The following is a 14,968-nucleotide window of genomic DNA, read 5'->3' on the forward strand; positions in this document are numbered from 1 at the left end:
TTGTTTTACATCTTATATATAAAGGACATCTTATATATAAAGCAAATATGAGTTACTTTGTAGTAAAATCAGAATGTCTACCTGCAGTAGCATATATATAGATAATGTAGGTTTTTGAAGTTTAAAGATCACATTATCTATGTCTTCTGACAGTGTAACAAAACATAAATCTAAGCAATTATATCTCTCTTAATTTTAAAACTATGTCTTTTTTTTTCAGTACTGGAGATGGAACCCAGGGGCATGTGCCTCTGAGCTACACCCCCAGCCCTATTTTTTATTCTTTATTTTGAAACAGGGTCTCACTGAATTGCAGAGAAGAGCCTCACTAAGTAGCTGAGGTTGTCCTCGAACTATGATCCTCCTGTCTCAGCCTCCTACATGCTGGGATTACAACCGTGTGCCACCATGCCTGGCTAAAATTATCTCATTAACTTTTTACATGGTGAAAAGCAAAACTGGGGTTTATAGTAATTTAATTGTAACTTTTATCCAGCAGATGTGAAGAAAATAAAATATTTAATAGAAAATAATGTAGTTGATAACCTTGCTATTATTTCTGTTTGGTAAGGTAATTTATTAAAGCCAAGAGGCCAGAAAGGATAAGAAATAGTGCTTTTTCTGATTGACTTCATTATCTTTTTTTTTTTTTTTTTGGTGGTACTGGGGATGGAACCCTTCTACCTCCGGCTACACTCCCAAACCTATTTTATATTTTATTTGGAAACAGGGTCTCTTAAGCCAGCACGGCTGGCTTCGAACCTGTGCGATCCTCCTGTCTGTCTCCGCCTCCCAAGCGCGGGGATTACAAGCGTGTGCCACCACGCCTGGCTGACTTCATTCTCTTGATTTAGTTTGACTTTATCAAATCTCACCCACTTCTTATTTTATTACAGGCATATTCCATCCACCACATCAGAGCAATGTCCTACGTTTTTGTAAATGATTCTTCTCAGACTAATGTGCCTTTGCTACAAGCCTGTATTGATGGAGACTTTAACTATTCCAAACGGCTTTTGGAAAGTGGCTTTGACCCAAATATCCGTGACAGCAGGGGCAGGACAGGCCTTCATCTTGCAGCAGCCCGAGGGAATGTAGACATCTGCCAGCTGTTGCATAAATTCGGTGCTGATCTGCTGGCCACAGATTATCAAGGAAACACAGCTCTTCACCTCTGTGGCCATGTGGATACCATCCAATTCTTAGTTTCCAATGGACTCAAAATTGATATTTGGTAAGTTCTTTGTGGTTTTTGAAGGTTAGCCATTTTCCACCAGTCTTTAAACCAGGGGTCTAATCTCAGAGTCTATTGACTATGTTTCTTCACTGATCACTTGTAATGATAAGTTCAGAAAAGAATCGAAAGCAGTGAAATTTTGTTAGGTGAGTGAGGCAATGAGGTTAACTTCTAGATTTATTTTTTCTACGAATATATTGGCCTATTTCTACTAGGTAATTGTGTAGTGTAAGACAAAGGGTAAAGGAGGAAAGAACTAACATTTGTTGAAATCTACTGTGAGTTGAGCTGTGTTTACTTACATTGGCTCGTTTCATCCTCAAAATGAATCGCTCTTCAGTAGTCTGTTACCTTCATTTTGCATATGAGATAGTTGAGACAAAAGGTCGCACAGCTTACAAGAGACATAGCTGGAATTTGAACTTCATTCCACTAACTCCAAAGCTCGTTTGCCTTCTGTCACACAATGTACCAGCGTCATAATCTTTGGGGCTCAAAGTCCTTTTTAGACTGAATGGTTTGAGGCAATCGTGGTTTGATTAGTCATGTTTTGAATTAGTGATACCCTGTGTCTTGAATGGGAAAGATGTAAGATCACCTCTGAAACTGACCTTGAGCGTTAAATTATACTTATTTGCTGCCCTAGATAATTGGTTTTGTAATAAACTTAAATCTGAGCAAGACAGTGAATGGTTGCATTGCTGTAGGCCAGAATGTTATGACTGTGGGGTCCATTGTGATTTGGGTTCTATCCTGATATTACTGTTAAATAGCTGAGTGAACCAAAGTAGCTTTTAAAAAAATTAATACTTTTTAAATATATACTCTTCGCATAAAATCTTCAAGCGTCCAGTAAAAGTGAGTCTAGAACTAGACTTTATAATTAATCTCCAAGAAGTTGTTTTCTTTTTTTCTTTTACTTACTGTGACACCCCCACCCTTGGCTTGTATTACCTCTTTTTCCTAGAAGGAAAAAAGGTTAATTCGAACATCAGCTTTTGGCTTGAACTTTGACTCTGCTCCAGGTTTGAATTTTGAGTTAATTGGTCTCATCTTTTTTTTTCACTGAGAGCTACACAAGATACTACTAACAAGATACTATAACTGTTTAATGGCTTCTATTTTTACAAACTTTTTTTTAAGCAATCATCAAGGTGCTACGCCTTTAGTTCTCGCAAAGCGCAGGGGAGTGAATAAAGATGTCATCCGATTGCTGGAATCTTTGGAAGAGCAGGAGGTAAAAGGATTTAACAGAGGAACCCACTCGAAACTGGAGACAATGCAGACAGCTGAGAGTGAAAGGTACTTGAGATACAGTTTTTAAGGGGCATTTAACTTATCACCTGGATCTTTTGTGATAATGTTATTTGTGACTTTATATTCCTTTGCTCTCAAGTGCAGAATTTTGATATTGCCTTTGAACTATATGTAGGTCTTTATGATTTCAGGTTTCAGTTGAGAAGTTATTAACAGAAGGAACTATGTGCCCACATGCACGTAATGTTCAGTGAGCCACCTGCTGCGTTGGCAGCACTGGGGAAAGAGGTAGTGAAGAGCTGAATCTGAGGGGAGGAAACAGGAGTTTTAAATGTTTAAGTATAGATCAGAAAAACAGAAGACATTTCAGAAAAGCAGGAGAACATAAGCCTGAACACTTGGACAGTGTTAGAAAGATCTAAACAGTAGTTTCAAGGATATGGAAGTGGAATGCTGGGAAATAAATAAGGAAAGTAAGACAAGATTTAACACATTCACAATTCAGTCATTGAAACTGGCCTTGCACATAAGTTGGAACTAATGAAATTGGACTCCTCTAAGTAACTGAAGCTAAGAGGTAGTGACTGACACAGTCCTAATATCTCTGCCCTTTTCATCTAGAGGCAGTGGAGAACATAGTTCAGTGTGTTCTGAAAAGGTGGCAAACCGTCTTTTCTGCTGGCCCTACTGGCTCAACAGGTAAAGTCAGTAGGCCCGATCTAGTCTTTAGTAACATCTAGGTTGGTGGACTGCCATGGAGTTTTAGCCTCTAGATTAAACAGTGAGATGAGAAGGATGAAGAGCTTACCATAGCCTGTTCCCAAATTTTGCAATAGAATATAGATGGAACAAAAGAACCCATGTCAGCTGTAGACATAGTATTTATGACCAGGATAGGATTTAGGATCACACAGACACTTAGGTCACTGGGATCACTGTTTCTGTAAGTTCTAAATGAAATACTCTTCATAGATCACCCTTCATCTGATTCCTTTATACCCACAGTTGCCTTCCTCCTTCATGTGATGGCTGACCTATTCCTGAAGACTATTAAATGTTCTTCTCAAGCTTAGGTCTATTTCATTTAGATACTTTTAAGCACTTATTATCCTGAAGAAATTAAGAGTTAGATTTACAAAAGGGTGCATGCTTCTAAGGTTACTACCAAAATCTGACAAATAAAAAATTGAAAATACATTTACAAGCCCTTTTTTCTTATCTGTACACTATGAATCAACAGTCAGAATGTCATTAGCACTTTAAAGGTGCCCAGTTGACTATTCTTTGTTAGTGTTCTTTCAAAACAACTTTAAATTATTTTCATCTTTCTGTATGGTAATCTTAAATTATTTTAAGCTTCTTTAATTTGAAAAATGTCCAAGAATGTTTTCGCTTGCTGTATTTTGGGTTCCTTTATTTTGCTAATAGCCAGTTTCTAGACCCCTACTGATCAGAAATACACTTTTAGCTTTAATTTGGCTCGGTTGTGATTATTTATTAACTAAGAAGTGATTAGTTGTTTGAGCAGCCTTAGTATCAAATATTTACTTCTGCTTTTTTTCACATACCTGTCATTTACTTCAGCACAAGAATTTGTCTTATTTACAGCTCTATATAAAACAATTTTCAAAAATTAAATTACGAGCCGAGCGTGGTGGCACACGCTTGTAATCCCTACGCTTGGGAGGCAGAGACAGGAGGATCGCGTAGGTTCGAAGCCAGCCGCGCTGGCTTAAGAGACCCTGTTTCCAAATTTAAAAAAGTAAAAAAAAAAAAAAGGTCTAGGAGTGTAGCCCAGGGGTAGAAGGGCTTCCAGGAACCCCAGTACCACCAAAAAAAAAAAAAAAAAAAATTAAATTATGAGCCAGGCGTGGTGGCCCATGTTTGTAATCCTAGCATTCGGGAGGTGGAGACCAGAGGATCACAGTTCGCGGACAGCCTCAGGTACTTAGTGAGGCCCTCTGCAACTTAGTGAGACTCTGTACCAAAAATAAAAGACTAAGCCGGGCAGCGTAGTGGCACATGCTTGTAATCCCAGCATTTGGGAGCCAGAAATGGGAAGATCATGGGTTCTCAGCCTCAGCTACTTAGTGAGGCCCTCTATTAATCAGTGAGACCTGTTTCCAAATAAAGGATAAAAAATAGGGCTGAGTGTGTAGTTTGGAGGTAGAATGCCCCTGGGTTCCATCCCTAGTACCGCAAAAAATAAAATAAAAATAAAAGACTAAAAAATAGGGCTGGGGGTGTCACTCAGAGGTAGAATGACCCTGGGTTCCATCCCCAGTACCACACAAAAAAATTAATTACGAATACTTTTATTATCTAGTTTTTCTTATTGCCCCTTAGTATCATGGTAGAAGTGTTATGGTTGAGGATTAAATTAAGTTTAGGGCATTGTCATTAGGAAGATGCAAATCAGAACCACAGTGGAATACTACTTCACAGCTACTAGGATGACCATATCCAAAAGACAGATAGTATGTTATGGAGGATATGGAGAAATTGGAACCCTTATACATTGCTGGAAGGAATGTAAACGATTGCACCACTTTGCAAAACAGCCTGGCAGTTCCTCAAAACATAACACATAGAGTTGCCATATGACCCAGGAATTCCACTGCTAGGTGCATACCAAAGAAATTTAAAATCATATGTCCACACAAAAAAGCCTAGTAGGAATGTTCATAGCAGCATTATTCATAATAGCCAAAGCAAGAAAACCACCCTAAATTCTACCAACTGATGAAAGAGCAAATAAATATCATCTTTATATAATAATAATATTCTGGAATATTATTCCACCATAAAAAGTAATAAAATATTGGTACATGCTACAACATGGGGAAATGTTGAAAACATGCTATATAGGAGAAACCAGGCACAGAAGACTACATGTTACAGTTCTACTTATGTCCAGAGTAGGTGAATCCTACTCTGAAACAGAAAGTAAACTTGTGATTACAAGGAGCTAGGGAAAGAGCAGTGAAACTGACTGATGGGCACAGTTTCTTAAACAGGGGAAGAAAGTGCATTGGAATAAGATAGTGCAGGTGGTTTACAGCTTTCTGAATAACTAAAGCCACTGGACTGCAAAGTTTAAAAAGATATGAATCATATCTTAATTAAAAAGTATTATATAAGACATTATTTAAGACTTAGCTATATGATAACTTTTTCTAGCAGAGAAGATAAAATAAGATTTTAAATGGATTTAACACCTTAGGGTTCTCAGAATTATAACTTCTGGGTAAAGGCCTATAAATGAAGTTGAAAATACTTCTCAACTCTTAAGTATTAAGAGTTTAGTTCCTTTGCATTATGTAGATATGAGATGACAAAGACAATGTAGATAGCATGTGTCTGAAGAGGAAGTGCACACACATACACACACCATTATGCCAGAGTTAGGTGCTTCCTGGACAGTAGAAAGCATTTCATTGGACAGTCTCTATCAAAAATTCTGATTGGGGCCAGGCGTGGTGGCGCATGCTTGTAATCCCCGCACTTGGGAGGCGGAGACAGGAGGATCGCGCAGGTTCGAAGCCAGCCGCACTGGCTTAAGAGACCCTGTTTCCAAATAAAATATAAAAATAGGTCTGTGAGTGTAGCCTGGAGGTAGAAGGGCTTCCAGGAACCCCAATACCACCCCCCCAAAAAAAAAAAAGAAAAAGAAAAATCTGATTGGCAGGACTTCATGAGCACCTAGAAAGTACTGATTGAATTCTCATTTGATACCCAATATCTTTGAGTATGAGAATGTATCCAGTTCACACATAGTCAATACATTTTACACAGGTCAAACTAACCCTGTTTTGACTTTATGATTATACTTGTTTAGGCCCTCTCAGCATTCTAATCTTCTTTTGGAACTCTGAGATTTCATAAATTTCTGTATTGGTGTAGATTGCTACCGAAAATGACTTCTTTTGTTCAGAGAATAAACACTATTAAAAGAAACAGAGCTTGAATGTGAACAGACTGGCCCATTAGGAAGTTAGATGGTGTGACTAGAAAATACCTAATACTGGTAAAGGCTAAAGTTGTCTGGTTGTCAGTGCCAAGAAGCAAATAAAGTTTTAGGATTAAAAAAACTGCCAGTTTTTCATGTGCTTATTAATAGTTCGTGTTAACAAACTCTTAGGACATTGTTTCATGCTGTTTTCATTGTTTTGTGCTAACATGATTAAAAGAATATTAAAAAGAAGGCCTAGGAAGGATATTAAATTTTGTAACCAGTAGGTACTTGATAAGGTGTTTATGGCTTTAATCTAAATGACACCCTGTCACTGGGCCTTTATGTTGTGACATAACTCTGAGCGCTAATCCCTTAAAGCTTTCAGTTTCTCATGGTGCATCCTTCCGAATACAGAAGGTAGAGATCCTGTTTTCTTTCTGTGGTAATCATGCTTCTCATTAAGAATGTTCTACAGTTGAGAATGTTTTTATTATAGTATTTGCTGTGCCTTATTTTCATGTAGACTCAGCCTTTTTGCAAAAGAGAAATAAATTTATTCTGTATTATTGTGCAGGATAAACCCAATAGAAACTATTTTTTTATTTTTTTATACACTGGAGATTAGAACCAGAGACATTTTATCTCTAAGCTACACTCCCAGCCCTATTTTATTTTTTATTTTGAAAAAGGGTCTCACTAAATTGCTGAAGGAATCACTAAGTTGCCAGGGCTGACTTCGAACCCCGTTATCTTCTTATCTCAGCCTCCCAAATACTGGGATTACAGACATGTGCCACCACACCCAGCTGAAGAAACTTTATACAAATTCCTAACGAACAGACCAGTCTGTATGTATAACAGACGGAGAAATAAGTTTGCATTATTAGAAGTTTGCCTTTGAAAAAGGAATTCCATCATTAGTCAGATTGTGAACTAAATTAAAATTCCCTTTTAACATTCACATACTACATATATTTTTTTATAATTTACCTATTTTTTAATTTTACTTATTTATTTTTTGCAGTACTGGGGATGGATCCCAGGAGCATTCTACCTCTGAGTTACAGCCCTAAACCTATTTTTTATTATTTATTTTGAAACAGGATCTCACTGAGTTGCAAAGGGCCTCACTAAGTAGCTGAGGCTGGCCGCGAACCACAATCCTCCTGTCTCAGCCTCCCAAATGCTGGGAGTACAAGCATAAACCACCATACCTGGCAAATTTACCTATTTTTGTTTGTTCTTGGTAACATGAATTCTCAAACTTAATTTTCTTTGTTTTGTTTTGTTTTGTTTTGCGGTACTGGGGATGGAACCCAGTAGCATTCTATCTCCGAGCTATACCCCCAGTCCTATTTTTTATTCTGTATTCTGAAACAGAATCTCACTGAGGTGCAAAGGGCCTCACTAAGTAGCTGAGGCTGTCCATGAATCACAATCCTCCTGTCTCAGCCTCCCAAATGCTGGGATTAACAAGTGTGTACCACCACACCCAACCTGAATTTTCATCTTTAATCTTCTAAATTTAAAATTATGTTTTGGCTGGGCGTGGTGGTGGACGCTTGTAATCCCCGCGCTTGGGAGGTGGAGACAGGAGGATCGCGCAGGTTCTAAGCCAGCCGTGCTGGCTTAAGAGGCACTGTTTCCAAATAAAAAAAAAAATAAAAATAGGTCTGGGAGTGTAGCCTGGAGGTAGAAGGGTTCCATCCCCAGTACCACTAAAATTATGCTTTGGTTTATATCTTGATGGGAAAAACCCATTTACTCTGTTTTAAGACTTCTGCTTGGGACTTCTTAATTCAGATTTTTTATTTGACTCTGCTAGATACTAAATCAAGAAACATAATCATTACAGTTTACCAATTTATACTTTAAGGTAGATTGTCCAGGTATCTATGGAGATGTAATTCAGCACATAGAGCATGTATATATAAGTCAATTTTTTCTTGTTTTCTTTTGTTATATTTTCTAATTAATATAGCTCCTCTTATTTTGTTTTTGAAGTGTATTGTTTCATGCCCCCCTCTCTTTCACAGCGCCATGGAAAGCCATTCTCTCCTCAATCCCAACCTTCAGCAAGGCGAAGGAGTCCTTTCCAGCTTTCGCACCACGTGGCAGGAGTTCGTGGAGGACCTGGGCTTCTGGAGGGTCTTGCTCTTGCTCTTTGTCATTGCTCTGCTGTCTCTTGGCATTGCCTACTACGTGAGTGGGGTGCTGCCCTTCGTGGAAAACCAGCCCGAACTGGTGCACTAAGGAGCTCGTGGGCGATGAGGCGAACGCCTATGTCTTGGCTCCCAGTATTGGTTCTCGGTCTCTCAGAATGTTTCTTGGCGCAAGGCAGTGAGGAGTGTACATTTGTCTTCATGCACTTTTACTTACTGTAATCCTTTTACAGTGGTGTTTTCAGTTGAACTTCATACTATAGTCAAGTACAGTGCACCCTAACACTACCTCTGACTCAGCCTGACTTCTTAAGAAAACCTACGCATGGCCTTGGTTGATAAAAACATGGAAACAACTAGCAAATGGAAACTAAAGGAAGAGTCTGGGAAGTCTGTGAGATAAAAACCTTTCCTTGGCCGGGCGTGGTGGTGCACGCTTGTAATCCCCGTACTTGGGAGGCCGAGATAGGAGGATCGCGCAGGTTCAAAGCCAGCCTTGCTGGCTTAAGAGACCCTGTTTCCAAATAAAAAAAATAGGTCTGGGAGTGTAGCCTGGAGGTAGAAGGGTTCCATCTCCAGTACCACCAAAAAAAAAAAAAAAAAAAAAAAAGAAAAGAAAAGAAAGAAAGAAAAGGAAAATCTTTCTGTCATGTAGGACCAATTGAAGTACCCCAAAAGAAAAAAGAATGTAACTTAGACGTTTTGGTTTTGGTGGTAGTTTTGTTTTTATTTTTTGCAAGAGCCCCTTTATTATTTAACATACTCTGGGGGAAAGAGTGAAACCTTTCAGCTTGAAACTTAAAGTGGTTTTTTTTTTTTTTTTGGTTTTTGGTTGTTTTTTTTCAAATCCAGTATGGTTGTTAGGATCGTTTGGCTTATCTTAACATTTTCAAGTCTAGTCACAAGCCAAACAGAACTTTTGAAAGTGAGCCATTTTCTTCAAAACTGATTGATTTTAATGTTATATTTGTTTTAGGGTAATTCTGATTTATTGCAAACTGCTTTTTTTGTTTGTATCTGTGAAAAATCATCTTGAAAGCCAGGCTTCATGGCTCATGCTTGTCAGCCCAGCGTTCTGGAGGCTGAGACTAGAGGATCACGGTTCGTGGCCAGCTTCAGCTACTTAGTGAGGCCCTTTGCAACTTAGTGGGACCCTGTTTCAAAATAAAGAATAAAAAATAGGGCTGGAGGTGTAGCTCAGAGGTAGAATGCCTGTGCATTTCATCCCCAGTACTGAAGGAAAAAAAAATTATCTTGAGTTCACTTCATTTACTTCCCAAGTTTCCTTTGTGAGTTTTTTATTTTTATTTTTTTAGAACTAGGATGGAACCCAGGGACATTTTACCTCTAGGCTACACCCCCAGCCCAGTTTTATTCTTTATTTTGAAACAGGGTCTCACTAATTTGTGAAGGGCCTCACAAAGTAGCTGAGGCTTGCTGTGAACTTGCAGTCATCCTGTCTCAGCCTCCCAAGTACTGGGACAACAGGGGTGTGCCACCACGCTCAGCTTCTCTGTGTTTATTTTAGAGATATCCTATTAAAAATGCAGTCAGAAAACCCTTTTTCTATTGAAAAGTTAAGGAAACATAATCCTGAGAGTTAACTTTCACTAGAATTCTGTAGTGCTAATACGGTGAAAACTCAGTTCTGTAAGCTAGACGTGTTATCACAGTTGTATCATAATTATTTAATGGGCAGCAGCCCTGTTTAGAGGCCTATCAGACTGTTTGTAACAATCCCCATCCACACGAGTAACTACTGCAGGAAGGAATGGAGTGCTCCTGAGTTAAGGGTCCTCATCCTTACTGTATCGGATGTCATGAGCTCTTTATGACTGGTAGCATTATGTAAATTGAAATATGACCCCCAAACTATATTACAGCTTTTAGCAGTGCACTTGAAGGCCTCTTTTGTTAATGATTCTGTAATATATAAATCATTTCTTAGGTTATTACAAAAGAATATGAAGGCTTAATTGTGCATTGAGTGAAGTCTGAAAATTGTAATGAAAGACCTAATGGTTTTATTTTCTATTCCAGTGGCATGTAAGCAACTGCTAATTGAATTGTTGCTAGAATTAGAAATTACTGTTAGAATAGAACTGGTACTTCTGTGATTCCTTTGCTTCTTGATATTCTCTCTTTTTTATGTGTCTGGCATTGAGGCACTTTTCTTTCATGTGATTTATACTCTTCTTAAAGAGCTGTTTTTAAATTCCTAATTAACTGGCTGCTTCAGGATCAGCTTGCAGAGTCTTGCTTTTAGATTAGATACAAACAGAATTAATCACATTATATAACTATAGCAAAAAACAGCTAGTTTTAGGATGGAGAATATTAGAACTTGAAATCAGAGTAAATTTAGAACAAAAGCTTTGGAATTAACTCTACATGTGCTTGTAAATCTAACCAGATATGTAAAACTGGTCAATATATGTAAATATATTGCATTTTTAAAGATTAATGTTTCATTTTAAATGTTGATTTTTTGACGTTTTGTTCTCTGCATTCATTATTCAGTAATATCATCAATAAATGTATGCTTAATTATGATCTGGTTTCTTAGTATATCACGTTTGTTTTTTTAATTTCAGAATTTTGTAATGGATAACTAGCTATTTAAAAAACAAAGCTTTTTTCAAATCTTATGCAGTAGATCCATAGACTTTTATATATGTTTGCCTTATTAATGCTCTGAAACTAATCAGTGTAAATTATCTGTGGATTTAAGAGTGCTAGTGACCACTATGGTTAAGCATGCCTCATCTTATTCATCCCTACTCCCTCTGGGCCCAACATGTCCCTATTTTAAAAGATGAGAAAACTGACATAGGAGAAAGTTCAGTAACTCCCGTCGCCCAAGGTCATTCAGCCAGGCCGGGGTGGAGCTAGGACTCCAGATTGAGGCTCTCTTCCCCCATTAAAAGTTGGCTCTTTCCTCTCAGCCCGCTGTCTTGTCACGAAACTGGCAACAGTACCGTGTTTATCCAGAGCCTCTCCTGCTGCCCTCTCCACAGGGCATTACTAAGTTTCCATTTCTGTTCCCCTTATGATGCACTGTTTTTATGCATCCTCCCAATGTTATAATCTTAAAACTCAAGCTCACACCGGGCATTTTCAGAAAACCTCCCATAGTTAACCATGGACTGCCTCCTCTTCCATCTGTCAGTTCTCACCATTTACCCCATTCCATGTGATTATGTTTATTTTGCTTTTTTTTTGGTCTATTCCTCTGTAAATGTATATGTGTGGGGTGTGTGTGTGTGTGTGTGTGTGTGTGTGTGTGTTTCATAAAAGATGCTTTTAGATAGGGCTTTTATCTATTTTTATATCCCTGCCTGTCCATGGTGCATCCTGTAGAGCTCTTTGTACACAATTACTGATAGCATTACTTTTTTGTATGTCACTATTTATTTTGCTTTTGATTAGTTTTTGCTTTCACATGTTTTCCTTAACGAGTTGTATGTATGAATTGTGTTGGTTTATGTCATGGGAAGTCCAGCAGTCGGGTACACCACAGGGTGACATATCTGGAGTCTTAGCATAGTGCCCTTGTGCTTTGGGCCCTACCTTCCTGTTGGCTACATCCCCCAGTTGGTGTGAGCTGTGGACAGAATTTTTAGGCATCATGCATTGATAGCCATGTGGAGAAGAAACCATTTTTCCTGTACTTTCTCCTAGGAGACTTTGCTGCAAAGCCCCTAATAAACTTCCTCTGTTTCATAGCTGACATTACATTAGGTGCCCTATTCCTACACCAACCAACCTTTGGTTGACCTAGGCCTGGATTGTGAACTAGTCATTTATAGTCATAGGGTTGGTAGAATTCATGTAATTGGCTTAGACCAGTTATATGACTTTAGAAATGATTGGGGCCACTGTTGGCAATTAGTGGGCAGGGTTCATAAATGTTTTATATCACATAGTACAAAGTACAGTTTGACACAACAAAGAATTGTTCTACGTACCACATGATTCTTGAGTGTTCTTCAGAACATTCATGTGTTAAAACAAAAATAAAACCTACTAGAGTTACCTGAGACTAAACCCCATCTCCATTTTACTTTTAAAACAAGTTATTTTTTATATAGTTTTAATGTACCGTGAATTTTCCAAGAATACAACCACCATAAAATTAAGGGAAGATTCCACTTCATTTTATTCAACACAGTGCTAACATAACCATATTACAGGTATTGATTGTTTCTTCTAATGTAGTTTGCCTGATCATTTACATATTGAAATACACATTTTTTAAATTTATTTTTATTGGTGCATTGTAATCATACATCACATTGGAATTTAAGACTTGAGAGGATATAAAAGCACACATCATCCAATTAGCCCTCATCCAGTCCCCATCCCATTCCCTCCCCCTCCCTCCATCCCATGCTTGTTTGGTGATTAACTTTGATACATTTGTTTATGTACCTCCTGCTTTTTAAAGAGGCTCCATCCTCCCCTATTCCATACCCTCTGATTGGTCACCTTAATTGCTTCACTATAGGGCCCTTTCTATAGCTCTACCACTTCCTGTTGCTCCTTTCCTCCTAGTTATTGCTGATTAGGGGAAGCATCTGGTTTTAATTTTCTGCGATATTTCTCTGTGCATGCCGCGTTGCAAATACCGATCCCACTCTTGACGGCCCCAGTTGTGGCCTGGCTACCCAGAGGACTGATCCAGACCTCGCTGGCTCAAGCAGTGGCGTTGCCTCATGGGAGGCCTCGGTTCTGGCCTCGCTGGCCCAACCCCTCAGCTGGCTCCGATCCCAGCCTCGGAGGCCCCAGCACCGGCCTTCCTCACGGCAGGCTCCAATGTTAGCCGATGGCCCCGGCATCGGCCTAACCCCTCGGCAGGCTCCGATCCAGGCCTCGAAGGCCTCAGTAGCGGCCTTGCCTCACAGAAGGCTCCGATGCCGGCCAGTGGCCCCGGCACCGGCCTAACCCCTTGGCAGGCTCTGATCCTGGCCTCGGAGGCCCCAGCACCGGCCTTGCCTTGCGGCAGGCTCCGATCCCGGCCTCGCTGGCCCCAGCATCAGCCTAACCCCTCGGCAGGATCCAATCCCGGCCTTAGAGGCCTCAATAGCGGCCTTGCCTCACGGAAGGCTCCGATCCCAGCTTTGCTGTGTCCATCGCCGGCCTCACCCCTCGGTAGGCTCTAATCTGAGCACCCTCTTCTCCCAACTATTTGTCCCACGTTCTTGAGGGTGGGTGGTGGTGGTAGCATTCTGCCTCTGGGGTCATTACTTCAAAGGTTCCAGGTATAATGTATCAGATCTCTGCCTCCCCTGAGTACTGGCCACTGCCATTGCCACTGCCTCCACCATTTCAAATCTTTCCCAAGCTCTTTTTCCACTCTGAATGTTGTCCAGTCTTCCTAAGCATGCGCGACGGTAGCATTCAACCTTTGGTGTAATTTCTCCAAAAAAAAAAAAAAGGTTGGTAGGCTCCGATTTCTGCTTCTCCTGAATACAATTCTCTGCCACCAACGCGGATACCGCTTTTAGCACCGCCTTTCTCCTTGGTCTCCGCTAAAGTCTCTCTCCTTGCAGGTGATGTCCAAGATTCTTAACAATGTAGAGAAGAAGCAGTCCTCCTTGGCGGGGAATTTTTCCAATAATTCCAGTTCATTTGGATAAGTTTTGTCTGCATCTCCAGTATCCTAGCATCCACCACCTCCTTGACTCCTCTCCGATATTTTCCTTTTATATTTTCCTTTTTTACAGGGTCCTTCTGGGTGGAGAGGAAGGTCACCTAGGGGCGCCCCGCCAGCGCCTGCCCACCTGCCCAGGGTCGGGGGCCCAGGGGCCCGGACCATGGGGTCCTTCCGGGTGGAGAGGGGGTTCACCTAGGGGCGCCCCGCCAGCGCCTGCCCACCCGGCCAGGGGCCCGGACCACGGGGTCCTTCCAGGTGGAGAGGGGGTCGCCTCGGGGCACCCCGCCAGCGCCTGCCCACCCGCCCAGGGTCGGGGGCCCAGGCTGAAATACACATTTTATTATTAATTATTTTCCCTTTATCTTGCCAGTAGCTGATTAAACCACCTTTTAAAATTGTTTAGGGTGATGCATATTTCTTTGTACTCACAAGTGGAATTCAGACAATTTTCTAGAGAGGATCTTGCCTTGCTGTGGGTACCCTCCTGGCTTCCCTAAAGCATGTCGGTGGCAGGCTGTTGAGTTGGTCACCCTTGGACTTTTCACATCACAACCAGGCTACTCTACAGCCCCAGGCATCAGGGTGGACGTTCATCTGGGAACAGAAATTTGGCTATACTTGAGGTACATGTCAAGAACTACAGTCTGGAGCTCCTCGGTACCTAATTCTCTTCAGTAACGGTATTTAGAGATGTTACTTAG

The 14,968-nt window shown here is 40.3% G+C and overlaps 1 protein-coding gene across 2 annotated transcripts in view; it reads left to right on the forward strand.

The window, feature by feature from the left end:
* Positions 1–900: 900 nt before the first annotated feature.
* ANKRD46 (ankyrin repeat domain 46) overlaps positions 901–14,968 on the forward strand; it is a gene marked incomplete at its 3' end in the record, with an annotated part of 29,974 nt that continues 15,906 nt past the window's right edge. Inside the window, exons 1-3 of one of the 2 annotated variants that reach the window (XM_080694375.1) lie at positions 901–1,234; positions 2,381–2,539; positions 8,486–8,651. In XM_080694375.1, coding sequence (XP_080550501.1) covers positions 924–1,234; positions 2,381–2,539; positions 8,486–8,651 — 636 coding nt within the window. In that variant the 5' untranslated portion in view covers positions 901–923. Of the gene's footprint in view, positions 1,235–2,380; positions 2,540–8,485; positions 8,703–14,968 lie in introns of those variants that run through there. The other variant, XM_080694374.1, reaches the window with a different exon arrangement.

The sequence above is a fragment of the Muscardinus avellanarius genome, assembly GCF_963383645.1.
Source record: "Muscardinus avellanarius genome assembly, chromosome: 4".
NCBI classification, from domain to species: domain Eukaryota; kingdom Metazoa; phylum Chordata; class Mammalia; order Rodentia; family Gliridae; genus Muscardinus; species Muscardinus avellanarius.